Source organism: Paramisgurnus dabryanus, chromosome 8, assembly GCF_030506205.2.
Source record: "Paramisgurnus dabryanus chromosome 8, PD_genome_1.1, whole genome shotgun sequence".
Lineage (NCBI taxonomy): Eukaryota > Metazoa > Chordata > Actinopteri > Cypriniformes > Cobitidae > Paramisgurnus > Paramisgurnus dabryanus.
This window is the reverse complement of record NC_133344.1, coordinates 826,129-847,064: the sequence shown is the minus strand read 5'-3', so window position 1 is coordinate 847,064 and position 20,936 is coordinate 826,129. Positions and strand designations below refer to the sequence as shown.

Genomic DNA, 20,936 nt, shown 5'->3' with positions numbered 1-20,936 from the left:
CAATGCCCTCTATTGGTTAAACTCTGCATCAAACGTAAAATGCGCATGTCGCAAACTGTCGTAAACTGTCAAAAGCAGCGTATTAGATGCTTGTTATGTGAAAGTTCTGAGTCGAAATAACCGCAGATACTGAAACAGAAAACAGTACAGGAAAATTTTATTTTAAGATATCTAAAACAGACACAAGACAAAGAGCTGTGTTACAGAAAAGGTGAAAATGAAAACTTGATACATACATAGAGCGATGCAAATTGGGCAGCTGATATAATTGATAGAAGAAGTACTACAGGTTACTGCATTAACATGAACAAAAATGATCCATTAATCTCATGAAGACTAAAAGACAGCCTACTGTTACACTGTCCACATGTGAAGCTGAGTTTATGACATTAACTGTGACTGTACACGAGTGTTAGAAAACATTGATGGACTGAAATATCAATCTAGAGTTTATAAAGACAATCAGGGTGTCATAGCGTCAGCAAAAAATCCTGTGAGGTGTAAACATGTGGACATTAAAGCAACACTATGTAGTTTTTTACCTTTAAATAATGTCTCTAAAATTATTTCAGTGATAGAACAACTTTTAACTGGACATATTGTACCGTTGCTGCAACCTGAGCAGCCTCCTAGCTGCTACAAGCACACTCTGAAAGTGGCAGTGGAGGGTAGAGCACACAGCCCTGCCCCTCCCCCTGCCTGCAGAAGAGTGTCTGATACCAGGCACTGTTGCACTTTTCAACCACATGGGGGAGCTGTAAGTCATTTTTACATGGAAACTACATAGTGTTGCTTTAAATGTCATTTTGTGAGGTCTGTGATAAAGGAGGACAGAATTAGTCTGAGATACTGATGTCCAACTGATGATATGATTGAAGATATACTAACAAAACCAGCAACAAACATCATGACATTTAACTCATTTATGTTTGCTGTATGAATTTTCTTCTGTTGAAATTATAAAATAGAAATGTGGTTAAGATTTATAAGTATTGTGCTCTCATTTATATTTGATTTGTTTAACTTTTATTTTTGTGAGCCAGCCAATCACATTGCAGAGTGTATGTCATGTGACCTAATCAGTGACTGAATGAATGCAGATGTTTCTGTTTAAATAAAGTACGCCAGTCAAAAAGAGAAACTGGTTGATGTGAAACAGTATTGTGTGTTGTCTGTGTCTGTTAACAGTAAACTTGTGTATTTCTGCACTCAATGATCTTTTTATCACTTTGTAAAGTAAATTTCTAGCTCCATAAATATTGGGACAGAGGCACATTTTGTGTTATTTTAGCTGTTCACAAAAATGTTTTCCAGTTCCAGTCATATAATGAATATTGTCTTAAAGTGCAGAATCTTAACTTTATTTAGAGAAGATTCACAATCAAACTGAATGAAGGATTTATGAATTACAGCTGTTTAATATGTAGCTCCTCCTTTATAAAGAGGTCAAAAGTAATGGGACAGTTGACTTAAAAGCTGTTTTATGGACATTTATTGTCTATTTTTTAAATGATTTCCTCATAAATGAAGCATGTTAAAGGTCTGGAGTTGATTGACATCTGCATTTGAAAGCTGTGGCGGTAAACTCAAATCATGTGATTCAGGGAGATCTCTATACAAGTCATACAGACACAAGGTGGATTTCAATAACACAACAAATCCATCAGAGAGATAGCAGGAACATTAAGAGTGGTCAGATCAACAATTTGGTTCATTCTGACTAAAGAGAAACACACTGGTGAGCTCAGCAACAAACAAATCCTGGATGTCCATAGCAGATAACAGTGGTGGATGATGGCATTATCCTCTCCATGATAAAGAAAAAACTCCTTCACAACATCATGAGAAATGAAAAATTAATTTGGTTTGTTTTTGCCTTCTGTTAAATCTCCAAAAAACCCCAGTGACCCAAATTAATGACACTGTTATTTAATATCTATTTAAAGTAAGTGGACACAGCTGGAAACCCAAAGAAAATTACTGTTTGCAGGGCAATGACGCGGCCAACAAGGATGCGCTGGTGAACACGCAGGAATTTCACACAGAGGAAAGAGATGAAATACCAACAGAAAACTCATCACACCAGACACAGATCAGGTTTATATAAACACATGTACAAATATTCTTGATTTCTGGAACACAATAAGATCTCATATGCACACTGAAGACATACCTTTCACATTAATGTCATTTTTAATTGTAGATTGAGGAACAACTGGCGCATGCGCGTAATTACGTAGTAGAAAACATCACAGTTTGCTGCCTCAATAATTATGCACATGTGCAGAACGTATCGTGTACTTATCGACTGATCCGTTTCACCTGCACGATCCGTTCTGCACATGCAGATGGCCAATTTCAGCTGGAGACTGAATTTATCATACAGATAAGTTTACATACAAACTTTATAAGAGAAACTCAGAAGTCTGACTGAACAAATGAGTACACAGTAATTGAATATGTTGGCAATAATAATACAGCTTCATTAATTTGATTAATTATTATATACACACAAACAAGCATTTAATATAAAAAGTTGGATTTAAAATAGTTTCCTTCACATTAAAGACAAGTTAATGGCTTCAGTTTTCATGTAGAGATAAAAGACAATAGAAAAAATGAGCAGCCAGAAGAAAGAGATTACAAAGGCAGCAATGGCTAATATTTTTAACTCCATGAAGAATTAAAATTCAGACATACACTCGTGTGGTTGGTAGATCAATGGGCGAGAGAGACTCGCTTTCGGATTAAATTGATAGATTAATTCCTGAAAATAATAAACACATTAAACAAATCAGGTGTTTTATTGATTGTGCCAACAGATTTTTTCAGTTGATTTTTGGTGTGAGCGAGTGAAGGTAAGGGGGACGAGAGGAGACATATGAGCTGGGGTCTTCTCCAGTGAACGCTTGTATTCATTATCCTGAACCTGAGGAATAAAGCTGTCAGGGGTTACTCTGGGATTAAGATGTATATACGGCATGGAAAAATAATTGACAGAAACTACTGTATTTACTGGACATTGATTTTGTTGGTGGTGAAGACGGTTGACCTAAAGGCAGGTGAGTCTTCATCTTTCTGGATTTGGTTTCTTTACCTGCACTCCAGGACTGAAGAGTGATGCTCGGCTAACAGGTGGCTTCTGGTGGGGAACAATACCATAGTTTGCTTATTTATCAGGTCAAACTGATCTGAAAATATTTAAACAATTTGGTTGAATAATCCTATATTGTGCTTTATTTTGTTATGCTTTTGATATTTTTAAAATAAGTGCAAATTTTATCAGAATGTTTTGAAGGAAAATCTTATTTAAATAATGTGAGAAACCTAAAGCCGTTTTAAACAGCTGATATGGACAGCTGAGTAAAGATACTCTCGAATATTTCACAGTCTGCTTTAACAGAAGGAATTATTGTTGTTACAAATTAAACCATGAAAAAATTAAACCACACTGAGAACAAGCTTGAATAAAAAAAAGGCAAAAACGGATCTTGAGTATTTTAAGATCAACCTTATTAAAGAGGGTAAGATAACTGATAGTAGTTTGGGAGATAATTAAAATTTAAAGCTCATTCCCAAGTTTAATGAAGATGTTTTTTTTTTTTTGGCTCTTGAGTGTGTTGCTGAAATACAGGGTTGGTCTGAAGCAAACTGAGTTTTGATGTTGAAATGCATGTTAGTGGAGAAAGCGCAGCTGGCTTTTTCGGCTTTAAGTGAAGACGAGAGTAAGAATTATAGAATTGTTAAAGCCACAATACTGAAAGCATATAAGTGTGTATTTAAAAGATATTTGTCCATTTATTCTCCCTTTATAAAAGGTCAAGTGTCTTTAGAGGACAAAGAAGTTCAAGAAAAAATCCTGCATGATACAGGAGCTATGGATAATTTTATTTTAGAGGCCTTTTGTCATTTTCTTTAGCGTCTGACACTGGTGACAGTGTTTTAATTTGAGGAATAGGCCTGAAAACCTTGTCAGTTCCTCTTCATAAAATTAGGATTAACTTTGATTTGGTGGTGAAGTAGTAGTAGGATTGTGTCTGACTTTGCCCACTGATGGTATTCATCTTATTTTGAGGAATAAATTAGCAGGAAATAAGTTGTGGCCCAGTAAACCTTCACCTCCTGTAGTTTTGTCAACTGGAGAGTTTGTTCAACACCCTGCTGTTGGAGATCCTGTGGCTGTAACAACTCAAGCTTTGTCTAAAAGTGTTTAGGAACAGACATCTGACAATAATGAGGTGTTAACTAAAACTAATTCTTTGCCATTACCTGATTTATCTGCTTTGTCTTTTCCTTTGTTCACAGATCAGTTGATTAACATTTAGTTTCTTCTTTGGCTGAATTGTTTTCTTCAGCTTTTATTGTCAATGACACATCTGATGTTGCCAGAGGATATGTTATACAGGACGGGTTTTAGAAAAATATTGCAATTATTTTTTAACAATTGTAACATTTTTTGGACTGATAACTTGTTGCTTTTACAATGTTTTCACCAGCAGGTGGCGCCATATTTATATTTCCAGCGCTTCGAAACAGTAAACTCGTTTTCAGAAGAAATTGATTCGAAGCTTCAAAAAGTCTGCTGATGATGAGTGAATGATGCCACCTGTCGACTGCACTGAGATCAGCACAGTACTGCACTCATATCTACACAGCCGTTTGCTGATTTCGGCGGAGATCTGACTGCAAGAATGTGGCTGAACCTGTTATTCTGTAATGCAAAAGAACCAGATATTCAAAAACCTTTACCCCATTACGCACAGACACAAAACAAGATCATTTAAACCTTAACAAACAGTATGTTAAGTGTATTAACTGTTTAAAGTCAGTGAGAAATAAATGTGTACTTGAATAAGACTTGAATCTTTATCGAATATTTTGATCAACGTGAATTGATTAAACGTTATTATTGATTAAATATTAATATTTTTGACTTTCTCTCAACTTAAACCATGTAATCACAGTGAACATATCTCTGATTAAACTTTGATTTTTTTTAGTTGTTTATAAAGGTTGTTGATGTATTTTAAAAAATGTAATAAAGTTAAAGTAAAACTGGATCACTCGATCTTCTCTCACTGTAGGGATGTGTTCTAGTTAATATTGCGCTGATCGAAAAATGTCTGACATCACGTATCGCGAGAGCAGATAACTCTGTATGCTTTTGATTCTTTCTCGCGGTAATGTGATGTCATACACCAATCGGTCTGAGCAGCAGCACAGAAGGTATTTTTGTTGAACACACCTCTCTCTCTTTCACTGCTGTCAGTTATAAACAGATGTGTTTTTACATGTCGCCAGTTTACACACCAGTTTTAATGTGTCTAAATATATCCGTGAACGTCATTTAGGTGTACTTGTTAACTTTGAGGAAAAACATTTTGACGGAGGTAAGTGTTTGGCATCGCCTAATTGTTACTTGACTCAATGTTTCTAATAAAATCATTTTATAGTTAATATTCAAATTAAGCTTTTATTTTTTTACATTTAATATATTTAATTCCAGCTATGCGTTTATACTCATTCACCAGTGTTAATTCTACACTACTGGTGTTTACATGTATATGGGTGGTACCTACACCAGGAGTCTACATTTAACTCTGGTGAATTTGAGCTTTAAATAGTATGCATTAAAAAACAGCAGTGACTGAATGGATTTTGTCAGAAGCAGTGCAGAGACTCACAGATTTAAACTTTGTGCTGATTTACAAACTCATTAAACTCATGATCAGATTCATTCAGAGTCTGTGGAGGTGATCAGATTCATTCAGAGTCTGTGGAGGTGATCAGATTCATTCAGAGTCTGTGGAGGTGATCAGATTCAATTCAGAGTCTGTGGAGGTGAATCAGATTCATTCAGAGTCTGTGGAGGTGATCAGATTCATTCAGAGTCTGTGGAGGTGAATCAGATTCATTCAGAGTCTGTGGATGAGATCAGATTCATTCAGAGTCTGTGGAGGTGATCAGATTAATCAGTGGAGATCAGACTGATGTGACTGAAGGATTCATGGCTCATTCACAAATATTCAGAGATGAAGATGATTCTCCAGGAGTCAGGTATTCAAGTCTGTATTAAAGATGACTTGTTTATTTTTACCCAAACACATGAATTACAAATTAAACAGTTTTTTATATGACTTTCTGTTATATAGGCCTATTTAAAACGTGATAAATCTGTCATTAATATAAATAGCATTCTGCATGTTTATACAATCAATTACTTTGTAATTAGATCAAATAGCTGTAAATATCTTTCTTGATGCAAATTAAACTAAGAATGAAAACATCTACTGTATTTTATCTTGTTATAGATCAGACCATCAGAAGAGATCAGACTCATCTCAGATCAGCTGTTTGTCTATGAAGAGTGATCAGTCTATGGATCGTCCAATACGATTCCAGAATAGAGAAACTTCACATAGTCTGAGGTACAACAGCTGTCTCATTATCAGCAAGATATTTTAAAATATAATTGTATGTATCTTTTAAATTCTTTAACATTTCTGTGTACAAATATTATTGAATAATTAAAAAATATGAAATGATTGTCATTGTGCATGAAATGTGCTATAAATCATCTTGCCTTATTGCTTACTGCAAAAGAATTCTAAAAATGCTGGAGAGATGTGACAAACATGTACAGCAGAAGAGATCAGACTCATCTCAGATCAGTTGTGTGTCCATGAAGAGTGACTGGTCTATGAATAAACCCCTAACATTTCAGGACAGAGAAACATCACCTGGTCTGAGGTACAAAAGCTCTGTATAGATAAAGATATGATAATATACTCAAATATTTGTTCAAAAACATTGACTACATGAAAAAAAGCTGCATGCAAGTTTAATCTGTTACGCAAGTCAATTGAGCTTACTATTTTACATTATTGACCAGTGACGAGTTGACATAAATTATAGTAAAACAAGTTCAAGTACACTGTAAAAAATATTCAGTAGAAATTACTGTGTTACTTGCAGCTGTTTGCCAGTAACTTACCATATATATATAAATTAATGTAATTTACTGGCAAGAGTTTGTTCAAAGTTAAATAAATATTAAATATTAACAAGTCTTTGTCTTTACCGAATAAAACTATACAATAACAGCCTCATGCATTCTGGAAGCCAGAAATCCTCATCAATATTTTTCTGTTTTTTTTTTTTTTGCTTTAGATTTTGTTTCCCAAAAAGCTTTGCTTGATGCTGTTATTTTAGTTTTTCTCGGAAAAGACAAAGACTTGTAAATGTTTAATGTTCATTTAACTTTGAACAAAATGTTGCCAGTAAATAAAATACATTTAAATCTACGATAAGTTATTGCCAACCAGCTGCCAGCAGCACTGTAATTTCTACAGATTTTTTACAGTGTAAAACAAAAACATAGTATGATATTAATGGATTACACTGTAAAAATTGTCATATCAATGTCTGATTGTGTCTGTTTGTCTTTTGTTTAAGGTCATTAATGTTGTCTGGATCAGATCAGATCAAAGTATCTGTAAGTGATCAAACTATAAATGTTCAACAGTCCAAAAAAGGACATTATCATAGATTCAGGTAAAATCAAAGTATTTTTATTTTATTACACTATAATATTAGAATAATGTTTCTTTTATGACAAATGAGCATGTGTCTACATTAATCTTAATTTGTAGATAAATATGATTTTAACTTACATTGTTTTCATCAAGACTATGTAAATTTATTAGAGATCGACCAATACAGATTTTTTAAAACCGATACCAATTATTTGTATGTTTATGTGTGTTTAATAACCGATATGCTGAGCTGAACCGATTTTTATTTACTGTTATACTTCTATTGTATACTTCAACACTACTAAACTGAACAAACCCTTATAATAATAACAGTCATAGTTGTCTGAATAATAGAGTGATATGATGAATAATATTAATATCCTGAATAATATCACTGGAATAATACATTGTCAGGAAAGTTAGAAACAAAACATCTTATGTGTTATTGAATTTATTTACTGGTATTTTATGTCAGAATAATTATTATTTTGTTATTATAGATTATCAAATGGCTGTTGACAACACGCTATTTATCTATACATTTACTCACAAATTATCTGTTTTCATGCGTTTACATGCAAATCAATAAGCCGGCTATGCAGACAACTGCGTTTACAAGGGAATTGAAGAATTATCAGTTTTCTCGCAGGCAGTGACGTCACCATATATTACCTACAGTTGTTCAAAAAGTCAACGGCATATCTGTCTTAAGCTGTACTGTTGTATCTCTTCTCGTGTCTGCAGAACCTGTAAATGTAACATGAGCTTCTATTTTAACAGTTTCTCTGCCAACTGCTTTAGTCGAGCGGAGACTTTTATGCATTACTTTGCGCTTACTTTCGCGCGTGACGTTTATCTTTCATACGCGGAGATATGCGCACATGGACAAAACCGTGAGAAAGCCGGTTAAGGTGTTTACATGCCACGCGAAATCGGGGTAATATGCAAAAAACTACCTGTGCCGATAGGTTTTTGCTTACGCCGTTTATGGGCTTTCCCCGATTAAAGAAAACCGATTTACGCATTTACATGACCCCACGTGTTATCAGTTTATTAAGCATAATCGGCATAAGACTGTGCATGTAAACGCACTCAATGTCTGTTATGTTAAATAAAGTTAATTAATTAAAGCAAAGTAAGTATACTCAAACTACTTTTAATGAAGTCGTATGACGCCGTCATCATATTTGCTGTGCACGGTATTGTTGTTGTCTCCTCTCCTCAGATGCTTGTCCAGTGCGCCATTCTCAAAACAGTATAAATCGGTCAATCCAAAATTACAAAACTGATATCCAATAATGGGAAAATGCTTAAATATCAGGGAAAATATTGTAAACAGATATATCGGTCGTTATATCTAAAATGTAATATTTTAATTTATGTAATAATCTGTTTCAGTTATCACTGTCAGCTTGCTGAAGTCCTGAACACATTCAGATCAAATCTGAGGAAGAAGTTTGAGTGTTTGTATGAGGTAACATCAAATAAGAGAAACCCAACACTACTGAATGAGATCTACACAGAGCTCTACATCACAGAGAGTGAAAGTGGAGAGATCAGTAATGAACATGAGGTGAGACAGATTGAGACACAATCCAGAAGAACAACAACAGAGGAGACACCAATCAAATGTAATGACATCTTTAAACCTTTACCTGAACAAGACAAACACATCAGAAGTGTGCTGACAAAGGGAGTCGCTGGCATTGGAAAAACAGTCTCTGTACAGAAGTTCATTCTGGACTGGGCTGAAGAGAAAGAGAATCAGGACGTCCACCTCATATTTCCACTTCCTTTCAGAGAGATCAATTTGATGAAGAACAAAACACTCAGTCTTTTAGATCTTCTTCGTCTTTTCTTCCCAGAGACAAAAGAAATGGAAATCTTCAGTGATGAATATAAAGTGTTGTTCATCTTTGATGGTTTGGATGAGTGTCGTCTGTCTCTGGATTTTCACAGCAGTGTGAGGTTGTGTGATGTAAGTGAATCAACCTCAGTGGACGTGATGCTGACAAACCTCATCAAGGGGAATCTGTGTCCCTCTGCTCTCATCTGGATCACCTCCAGACCAGCAGCAGCTGATCTCATCCCCTCTGAGTGTGTTGATCGAGTCACAGAGGTACGAGGCTTCACTGATCCACAGAAGGAGGAATACTTCAGGAAGAGAATCAGTGATGAGAGTCTGTCTGATCAAATCATCTCACACCTGAAGTCATCCAGGAGTCTCTACATCATGTGTCACATCCCAGTCTTCTGCTGGATTTCAGTCACTGTTCTAGAGAGAATGTTGAGTGAAGCAGAGAGAAGAGAGATCCCCAAGACTCTCACTCAAATGTACACACACTTCCTGATCATTCAGACAAACATCAAACATCAGAAGGACTATGAGAAGAAAGACGAAGACATGATCTTCAAACTGGGGAAACTGGCTTTTGAGCAGCTTGTGAAAGGCAATCTGATCTTCTATGATGAAGACCTGAGAGAGTGTGACATTGATGTAGCAGAAGCATCAGTGTACTCAGGATTGTGTACTCAGATCTTCAGAGAGGAGTTTGGTTTGTATCAGGGGAAAGTTTACTGCTTTGTTCATCTCAGCATCCAGGAACATCTAGCAGCTCTTTATGCTCACCTTTCCTTCACAAACAACAACAGAAATGTGTTTGATCCTGAACCAGGTTGGTTTTCTATAATTTGGGGCATAATGAAACGTATATTATTAGGAGAGGATTCATTATCTGAGTTGCATCATCGAGCTGTAGATGAATCTTTACAGAGTAAGAATGGACATCTGGATCTTTTCCTGCGTTTTCTTCTGGGTCTTTCACTGGAGTCCAATCAGATTCTCTTACAGGATCTACTGACACAGATGAGAAGATGCTCCTACCTGAAAGAGAAAACTGTTGAGTACATTAAAGAGAAGATGAATGAGAATCTGTCTCCAGAGAAATCCATCAATCTGATTCACTGTCTGAATGAACTGGGTGATGATTCACTGGTGAAGAAGATTCAACATTATGTGACATCTGGAGTAAGAGACTCCAAACTCTCCTGTTCACAGTGGGCAGCTTTAGTTTTTGTGTTGTTGACGTCTGAGCAGCATTTGGATGAACTTGATCTAAATAAATTTATTGGAGATGAAAATACAGCAGATGAAGTTCTTGTGAGACTGCAGCCTCTGATTAAAGAAACCAAAAAACTTCAGTAAGTAAAACTAACAACAATCACATGACTGTTTACATATTAAAGCAACATTATGTAGTTTTCCATGTTAGATTGGCTTACGGCTCCCACATGAGGTTTAAAAGCGCAAAAGTGCAATTGTGTTGCTTTAATACAATTAATTTAATTACTTTATGATTTTATTTTGAACTCTTACTTTGAAAGAATCTTTTCTAACAAAAGTCATTTACTTAATGTTGTACATAAATCAGCAGTCAATCTCAAAAAAGTTCCCAACGTTCTGCCAATATAAAAAGTGTCCAGTTTTCTTGACGTTCTAAGAACGTTTCTGTGTTGTCTGAACGTTAGATGAATGTTACATTCTACCATTTTCAAACATTATGACAATTTCATGTTTTCATTTTCACACAATGTTTAAAACAACAACTTATCTACCAACTGCTACAGAATTACACTAACTTTACATTACCATAACAAATGTGTTTTATATACACAAAGTTAACACAACCAGGGAAGAACTAGCAAACAAAAAGTCAAGGGTCAAGAGTCCAACTAAAACAAATACTAATCAACACCATGGTGACTTTAAATGAAACAAATCATCAACATCTAAACCTAATAAGTGAATTGTGTTTTCTACAGCAATATTTTTACAGAACATTCAGAAATAATGTTTTATGGGGTGGTTTCACAGATAGGGATTAGCTTAAGCCAGGACTAGGCCTTAGTTTAATTATGAAATATAAATTGTTTTAACAAACACACCTTACTAAAAACATTACTTGTGTGCATTTTAAGGCAAAACAAAGGGCATTGATGTATTTTAAAATATGTCAGTGCAAGTTGTTTTCAGTTTGGACAGCTATTACATTTACTTTAGTCTAGGACTAGTCTAATCCCTGTCTGGGAAACCACCCCTATACATTTTAAAATAATAAAATGCAATGTTTCTCTATCATATGGCTGGACGATATGGCCAAAATTTTTATCGCTGTATACTTCTTAATTTCGGGCGGTACGGTATAAATACGATAACGGTATGCATATTAAAAAAGCCTCAGGAAAAACTGCCAAGAATGCCTGCAATGGATGTCTGAACCAAAAACAAATCTCTGAAAAAAAGTTGGGCCACCGGGTTGTGTTTCTGTTTTGATATATTATGGATTTATTCAGTCATAGTATTGACTTTCGTAGTTCCATCTGTGTTAGTTTTGTTCAATTTGCTATTATAGTAATATGTGCAGAAAATATAAGTCAACGTGACCCTAAAATTATTGTAGTATTTAATGTGACATACTGTAAAAAAACTAAAAATTACTGATCTACTTGTAATTGCTTAGCAAGCTAGATAGTGAAAAATTATACATTTATTTCATGATCTAATCTAATATTTTTTATACAAAGATGACGGTGTTGACATGTTATGGTTGTCACAGTAGCAGTGTCCAAAAATATGAAGAAGTTTAAGAGAAAATATCAAAGATACAGGAGCTTGAGTGATCTTGAAGCATGCAGTAGAGCTGAAGGTTTGAAAATGGGGTCCTCAGGAATGCAGTTGACCCTGTAGTTGTCTGATTTTATTGCTTTTTATAAATATCTGACGGTGGTGACGAATATGTGGGACACTTTTTAAGCAATCACAAAATAATAGTAAATATTGTTCAAACTCACTGTTTGTAGTTTTTAATACATATTACAATGTACTCTTTCATGTGGTAAATATATTATTCAATTCAATTATTACTTTTGGCTTTTTTAATCAAGTTGAAATGATTATCTCTTAACCGAGGACAGCTGATTTTGTAGGCAATGGGACAGCATATAATCATTAAAATAATAAAAAATAAACCTATAAAAGAATCTTACATATGTGCAAAGGACCCCCTGATTATAACATTGATTCTTTTTCTTCATGAAAATGTTATTAATTTCCAACAGAATTAGCACTTTTCTTAGTGGGACATGTTTTTGACAAAGTTTCAAGAATCAGTGATTTGATACTAGACATTTAATTATATTATACATATAACTCATAACCAGATGACACAGCAGCATACATACTTGTATCTTTTCTCCTCATCTTTATTCTTTTCTAACATTGGCACTTTATGGTTTAAGCCTGTTTTTTCTCACCAGTAATTCAGTTTGTGTTTATTACATCTCCTGTTCTCCCTCTCAATGTCGTCATTGGAAGCTGTGACTTGATGCAAACTGACCCCACACCTCCCTCTCATACTTCTGAGTGACTGACAGCTCTTCTCTGAGCAAACACTCCAAAGTCCCGAAAAGATAAATTGATCGCATGGTGGTGTCAATGATATGATTTGACGCAAGGTACAGATGAGCGAATTTAAATCCGTATTCCATTTGCTTGTCGTCCCGGAGATTGCGGCTCATAGTTGCTTAAAGGACAAGTTGGGTATTTTACACTTAAAGGCCTGTTTTCAGATTGTTTATGATGAAATATAACGGTTTTGACAGAAATTTGGACATATGATGCTGGCCCGAGAATTTTCGGGTGTTTGTGTTTCACCTCCCACCTCTACAATGGCTGTATAGGTGCACAGGAACAATCCTTCCTAAAATGCATTAAACTTTCGTTTACAAAGACGTGAAACTCACCGAGTGGTCAGGGGTGTTCACTTATATGCTCAAACAAAAATCGCTGCAAAAGATGCTTTCCAACAGCTGTTTTATCATAGTTATTGTCCAACTCCATTGACTTGTATTAGATGTGCTGTGAGGTACGGTATTACTCCGCCGCCGGAAACGTTTCTATTCTTGCAATTGGCAAAGGTGGATTATCGCCACCACCTGGGCTGGAGTGACTATTATTCAAGCTCTAAGCGGAAGAATATACGGGTGTGAGGCGTTTGGAAAAATAGGTCCACAAGTTTACAACGAATGCTAAAACAGCTGTTGGAAAGCATCTTTTGCAGCGATTTTTGTGTGAGCATATCAGTGAACGCCCCTGACCACTCACTGAGTTTCATGTCTTTGTAAACGAAAGTTTAATGCATTTTAGGAAGGATTGTTCCTGTACACTTATACAGCCATTGTAGAGGTGGGGGGTAATACAATAAACACCCGAAAGTTTTCCGGGCCAGCAGCATATGTCCAAATTTCAGTCAAAACCGTTCTATTTCATCATAAACAATCTGAAAACAGGGCTTTAAGTGTAAAATACCGGACTTGACCTTTAACTACAAGACACCACACGTTTAAGAGGGAAGTAACCCCTTGACCCGTGTTTAACATGCGTTTTTACACATGACATGTGAACGGCCACAGGACGCCGTAATGTATCGAAATATTGGAAATGTGTCTAGAAACCATATCACTGTTATCGAAAAATATTATACTGCGAGACATATTGATATTGAATTATTGTCCAGTCCTACTCTATCATTTACATAACAAGCAAATAAGTCTATAAAACATTTGTTGTTTTAAACATTGTGTGAACATTAAAACATGACATTGTCATAACGTTTGAAAATGGTAGAATGTAACATTCATCTAACGTTCAGACAACCCAGAAACATTCTTAGAACATCAAGAAAACTGAACACTTTTTATGTTGGCAGAATGTTTTTGGGAACTTTCAGGGAACGTTCTTAGAACTTTTCTCTGTTAGCTGAGAGTCAGACAACATCTTGTCCATTATGAACACAAACACTTGAGGAAATAAGATCAAGTATTCAGTGTGAGTCATGAACTCAATACAGATTTATGAAGAAATGTTCATGTGGTTTAGGACATCTAACACTAATAGTCAGCTGTGTGATGGATTTATTTGACATTTAAACACACAGTGTCTCAGTTACTGAGGGATTGAAAGAGGAACATTACATGAAGAGATGGAGGTTAGAGATTTGTGTTTGTAGTTTTGTATCATTCACATAAAGTCTCTGTTCTCCACAGGTTGAGTCAGTGTGATATCACAGATGAAGGTTGTGTTGCTCTGACTTCAGCTCTGAGATCAAACCCATCACACCTGAGAGATCTGAATCTGTCTGGTAATAAACTAAGAGATTCAGGAGTGAAGCTGATCTCTGATGTACTGAAGAATCCTGACTGTAAACTGAAGATACTGTGGTAAGATTGTGATCTGATGTTCAGACAGAAATCACATATAGATTATAGTGAGACTATATAGAGATCATAACATCTGTAATGGATTTATAGACACTAGTCAACATTGAACGTGGATCATAAAAGTTAATCTTAGGGTGTTTTCAGACCTGTAGATCGATTGCTTTGTTTTGAAACCGGGGGTTAAATGGCTACAATGTTGGTTCAGTTCGCATATACAAGGCAATATTTCTAAATGAAGCAGACTTTGTTAATACAAGTCATGTGTATGTAAACTTTCCTTTAATTGCTCAGAGTGCATCTGTTTATTTTCTGTGATTCTGCTTAAATTGTCTGTCAGGATTAGAGCCCGAAGCCATTTGTTTTGAGAATAATGGCTGGCTGATGAAGTTATTGGCTGGATGGCCGGCTCAGCCAAAACCTAAATGACTGCTGCAGCCAAACTTTTCATAGCTGCAAATGACTGAAGCTGCCACTACATGTCTACAGATGTATATGTTATACTGATTAACTAGATCTCGATCTTTCCAGGTAATGAGAAATTGAGACTGAGAAAAACTAATATAACAACACACACTGTTATCAGTATTATTTTGGACAAAGTTTTGCACATTTCACTGCACTGAAGCATGCGTTGTGAATTACGCCTTTTTCACACATACTCCGTATGCAATGCGTTTGCTTTGCGTATTGCAGTACGTATGCGGTGGGATCCGTCAAGCATCCATTGTGCTTTCACAAATACTCCGTTTGCAGTGTGTTGCTAACCGCTGCTTCTGCATATCAAATGATCATGTGATTGACACTTTCTGTTGAAAAGCGCCTCATCAATAAACTATATAATAGCCTGCTGTGTTTTTCTTCACACAACAATATACTTTAGATATTATTTGATAGACTAGTTAGGATGTTTAAAATCTCCAGTGTAGTGGACGTGGTCAGGACACATGAAAGAATCAAAGGTCTATTTATCTCCACATATATCATAAATATAAATTAGCATTATAACTTTTGAAGAGAAAATATAGGTGACAGGCATATGGTTACATTATAGGCTACATTTCCTATATTTATATATTTGCATAGACGAGAGTATTTATATAACGGCAATTAACGTCTCATATGGCAAGAAATATTCTTACATAATTAAAATAACAGCATAATGACATGAATAAACAGACAAGGAAGCAAGAGTGACATGCCAATTGTATTATTATTACCGAAAAAACAGCAATATTACTGAAATAAACTCTGAGGTAAATACGCCAAACACACTGTTATAACTGCAACAAATCTAAATAAGCGCAGTAAAAAAAAAAAACATTGTCTCTCAAAACGTTATATGACAAACATTATATTTAAAGCAAATGTATTCTTACAATCATTCAAGATCCACACATTATTCCATATTACTCCCGTTACTGAGCACGTTCGTCTCTCGCCTCGCTCTGTTATAATAGCGCTGATTGACAGGTGCGCTTCCCCGTCTATCAAACAGATCATTTTCTCCTTTTCTCCTTAGAAAAATTAGCCATAATTTTAATATAATGAAAACGTTTTTTGTCAGATTGATTATGATTTGTATTACCTTAGTTTAACTAAAAATGCCATGGTTATGGATATTGTGATGAGACAATATAAATTTGGTTACTGTTGTTTTACTACAAATAAAAACTAAAAGACTATGTTAGTATAATTAAACAATGGTAAAATGAATAGCATACTTTATGTATATGCATGTATATAAACACGGTAGAATATTTAACAAGATGTTTTAAATATAATTTTTCAACTCGTGTTGTTTTACTTTAATTGCTTCATACTGGGATTAAACAAATATGATTACAGAAAAAACTACTGAAAAACTTTATTTACATCCATTTAGGGTGAAATTACAGCATTTTTGTGTGAATCTGTGTTCATTCTGACCACAAAACACCCGCTATCACTTTAAATCAGCGCGTGCAGCTTGCGTGCTGTACAGCAAAAATAGACTCGCTGCCGAAACGATTGCAGCACTGCTGCACCGCACTGCATCTGCAACGGACCGGACGGACGGCATACGTATACTGTGTGAAAGCTCTGGGCTGGGTTTCCCGATAACGATTGAACTTAGCACTAAGAGCGCTTTCTACGAGCTACTTAACGAACATTCGTTGTTCATTTACGTGCGTTTCCCAAAGATGCACGTAAAACGATCACTCGCCGGTTTTAAGTGCTACGAGTCGCTATCCATTTGTCAATTGCTGAAATGTCACCAATAGAATGACACGAATTTGTAGCAGAAGCTTGTTTAGGCTAATGATCTTCAGCCGATGTGCACTAATATTTTTAATAATATATTTTCATTATTGTTCAATGACTTTTTAAATGTTTTAATAATTTATTAAATATTATTTTCCGTATTTAGTTAGAACTCGTCCCACTGCGAAATGCCTTCTGCGTTTCTATTATAGTTTAGATAATTTTTTTTTTATTATTATTTGTTGTTTATTATCTATGTTTATTTATTATTATGGATTATTGCATTGTACCGTAAATATTTATTTGGTTTCTTAATTAGATGCCATTTCCCTTCAAAACAATGTTTAGATGAATTATAGCAGCAATCGGTATGAACCATTTATCAATTTGCTATGCCAACTTTTACCAAAATACAAAAAACTTTTACCAACTTGTACAAAATACGTTTTCCTTCTTTATTAATTTATGTGTAGTAATTTAAATTTGATTTCTCATTTGAATTTTAAATATATTATATTAAAGTAATTTAAACAAATAAACAAAGAAGAACCCAATAAATAAATAAACATTTAAAACATTACATTATCGTTATTGCAGGAGTGCAATTTGCTGGTTGTCCTGTAGGTGACCTGGTAACTCTGTTGTCTTACGATGCACTTATGAATGAACGATTACTTCAGACCACTCGTAGATCTACGATGATTTTCGAGTGCTACTTAAGCTACAAAGCTTTTGGGAAACAGCCCGTAATTCTAAGATGATTTGTACGATCGTTTTTACGATCTACTTAGCCTTACGATGCTTTTGGGAAACTCGGCCCTGACCTGTTAACATGGCTACGTAAAAAATTACGCACCGCAAACGCACTGCATACGGAGTATGTGTGAAACAGGCATAAGCAATGTGGAAACGATGGTATATTACTGCAATTATATCATGTTCAGTGCTATAAATCTCTCCGTTCCCGAATATTTGGTTCATAACATCAATCTTTGATTCAGGTTTGTGCAACCATGCACTGAAGATTTAACAAAAGTCTGGGTAGGTCTAAGTTAAAAAAAAAGTAAGTAGGAATTATGTGAGAAGTGAGATCAAAATTACCTTGCTTGCTTCTTTCCGCCATTTAGATCAGTGCGAGAAAAAAATGCATCGCTTCTTCTGTAGCAATTTTAATTGGTCGTTATCCCTGTGAGTCTCTGGCCGTTTCTCAATCCGAAGACTGCAGCCTCCGGAGGTCGCATTTTTACGCTGCATACGTCATCAAGACTGTCTTATTTCAAAATATTAACAATTATAAAGTTTATTCTTAGTTAATTGTAAATTGTTGTAATATGCGTATGGCTTGTGAATGTAATGCTCAGTTAACTTAAATAAACTAGGCTTGATGACGTATGCAGCCTGCATATGAGACCTCCGCAGACTGCAACCTTTGGATTGAGAAACGGCCTCTGTGTATCGTAGCAACGAGTGAGCACAAGACTGTGCTGTTATGAAACCAGTCGGAAAATAGATCTTGTGTACTGGTTTATATATTTTGTGTGTGTATGTCTCTATGTGATAGAATTATTATTTGATGCAAATAATTCTAGCCGGCTCAGCCAAACTTTATCAGCTCAATTTGGCTTTAGAAATTATTGGCTGGCGGCAGCTGAACTTCTAAATGGTGGAAATGGCGGTGCCTGGCGGCGGCTTCGGGGTCTAGTCAGGATGGACAGAGAGCAGCTTTACGGGATTATTGTGTGGCTTTTTTGTAAATGTGGTTATATTACTTCATTTGTTTAAGTAGGAATCAAAACTTGGGTGGGACAACATTCTTACCATGAACCTATGTGGAGAAGAGCTATTAAAAGCTGTTTATAAAAGTAACAAGTGCACTTTCGTGTTAAATGGTGTTGATGTGCTCACCAGAATTCATCTACAAAAAGCTATCAGGTATGTTCATGGTTAATTAAGCAATTCATGGGTACCAAAGACGTCACTTCTCCCATGCCCGCCACCATATTTGTGTCCGTCTTGGCAGTGAACACATATCTAATGCACTAAATGGTCACATTAATTCGTTTAATTGAGTACCAGAGACAAAATACTGATTTTACAATCTGGAGTTAGATGTCGGCTGCCAGTCAGTCCCTACAGTTGTTCGCGATCGTGGAAGAGCACAAAATCAACAAAATGTTAAATTTTTGTGATTCTGCATTATTTGTCATATTCTGTATTAAATATTTCCAGGAATTAAAAATGTTTCATAAAAATAAATCGAATATAATATCTGTCATTATAAATAGAGTAAACAACTTGGTGAATATTTTTGTCTTTAATTTACTAACGTGAATAATTAATCCCTCTCATAGCACGCTGTATTCTGTTACCATAACAGCCCTGAACCCCACAGTTAACAGTGAATCTCATCTTCTGAGTACACATTAAACCATTATCTCTACTAGATTTCTGAAGTTCAATGGTAAGATATAATGCGTTATTTTCATTACGATACACACATGAGTCCTCGTGAAACCTGCTTGGCGCACCTGCTGTCTCATATGCAAGGATCTGGTGAAGCAATATCAAAATGTATTACAATGTATTGTTTTGTAGTCCTTAAAATAAGCAGTGGCGTATTAAGACCTTGTGGTGCCCCCGACCCACCTCACAAATGATCATGCAATAATCCACTTAATAATTTATAAGATTTTGTAAGAATTAGCAAATTATTACATTTCACAAGGAAACTATCAATATAAACATGTCACTTTTGTAAAACTAAACACAAAAAACAACTCTTTAATCTGACATATAACAACATCTGTAGTTAATGTGCAACTACTCAGTGGTTTAATGCTACATTGCTTGTACTGAACAACATAAACAAAACAATTGCAGTGATATTATGCACAAATTCACAAACAATTTACAATTGCATTTTTCTGGATTTTGACCAAACAAAATGGCATGATGTCTTCTTAATCTATGTCCCTAACCAGTTCAGATTCAATGACAAGCAGGGAAAGTGCAGAAAGACGTTTCTGTGTCATTGTTGTCCTAAGTTCATGTTTCACTCACTTTAGAGTAGATAAAGACCTCTCTCCTTCACAGTTAGATACTGACAAAGTTAAATACAGTATAAGTGCAACAAAAACATTAGGAAATGTTGTCTTTAGTTCATTCTGATCAACAATTTACAGCAGCTCTGCAGGTGAGGTCTTGTCTTTGATAAAATGTCTGAATTGAATCAGTTCATCAGTCAAAGTTTTATTTAGGTCCACTGGAGAAGTAAATGACAGTTTATCAGCCCTTATGTGCAATTCACTTTCTGTACAGTCCTTACAAAAGAGAACACCAAAAAGATCATAGACCTCTTTGTAAGCATCAATACTTTTGGCCAGGCATTTTAGTCTGTCCAAAATTAAATAATATGCCTCGACCTTAAATCTCTGACTTACATCAGTAAATAATACTTCATCTTCATCAGATGAGTCATACACAAACTGCTTTCTCTTTCGTTTGCGGCAAACATCATATTAATAAGTCAAGAGAGCACGATCAGATTCATCTACCTCAGCAAACTGCTCTCGTAGTGTCAACATAAAAGTGTAATGACTGCAATAGTTCAACAGCCGTGGATAAGTCCATGTCGCCTTTTTGCAGATGAACGCTTGTTGCCTTAAATCTGCTTAGCACCCGGTTCCACAGTGTAGTCATTATCGTTGTTTCCAGATTATTTATCTTACCAATGTCAACTGATCAACATGGGAGAGGTCTGGTCTTGGCCTCGATATTTGTTTTGCTCTGTTTATTTAAAGCAAGCATGTTACGTCGGTGATCTGCACTCTTTTCGTGGTCTGATATCCTCTCAAGATGTTTCCAGTCACAGAAGCCTGTAAT

General features: G+C 35.4%; 1 protein-coding gene across 3 annotated transcripts in view; it reads left to right on the top strand.

The window, feature by feature from the left end:
• The first annotated feature begins 2,008 nt into the window (after positions 1-2,008).
• Positions 2,009-20,936, top strand: part of LOC135770627 (NACHT, LRR and PYD domains-containing protein 3-like) — a 287,002-nt gene continuing 268,074 nt past the window's right edge. For 2 of the 3 annotated variants that reach the window (XM_073815501.1, XM_073815500.1), the window contains exons 1-6: positions 5,432-6,057; positions 6,312-6,428; positions 6,604-6,750; positions 7,456-7,554; positions 8,934-10,736; positions 14,640-14,813. In XM_073815501.1, coding sequence (XP_073671602.1) covers positions 6,008-6,057; positions 6,312-6,428; positions 6,604-6,750; positions 7,456-7,554; positions 8,934-10,736; positions 14,640-14,813 — 2,390 coding nt within the window. In that variant the 5' untranslated portion in view covers positions 5,432-6,007. Of the gene's footprint in view, positions 5,391-5,431; positions 6,058-6,311; positions 6,429-6,603; positions 6,751-7,455; positions 7,555-8,933; positions 10,737-14,639; positions 14,814-20,936 lie in introns of those variants that run through there. The other variant, XM_073815499.1, reaches the window with a different exon arrangement.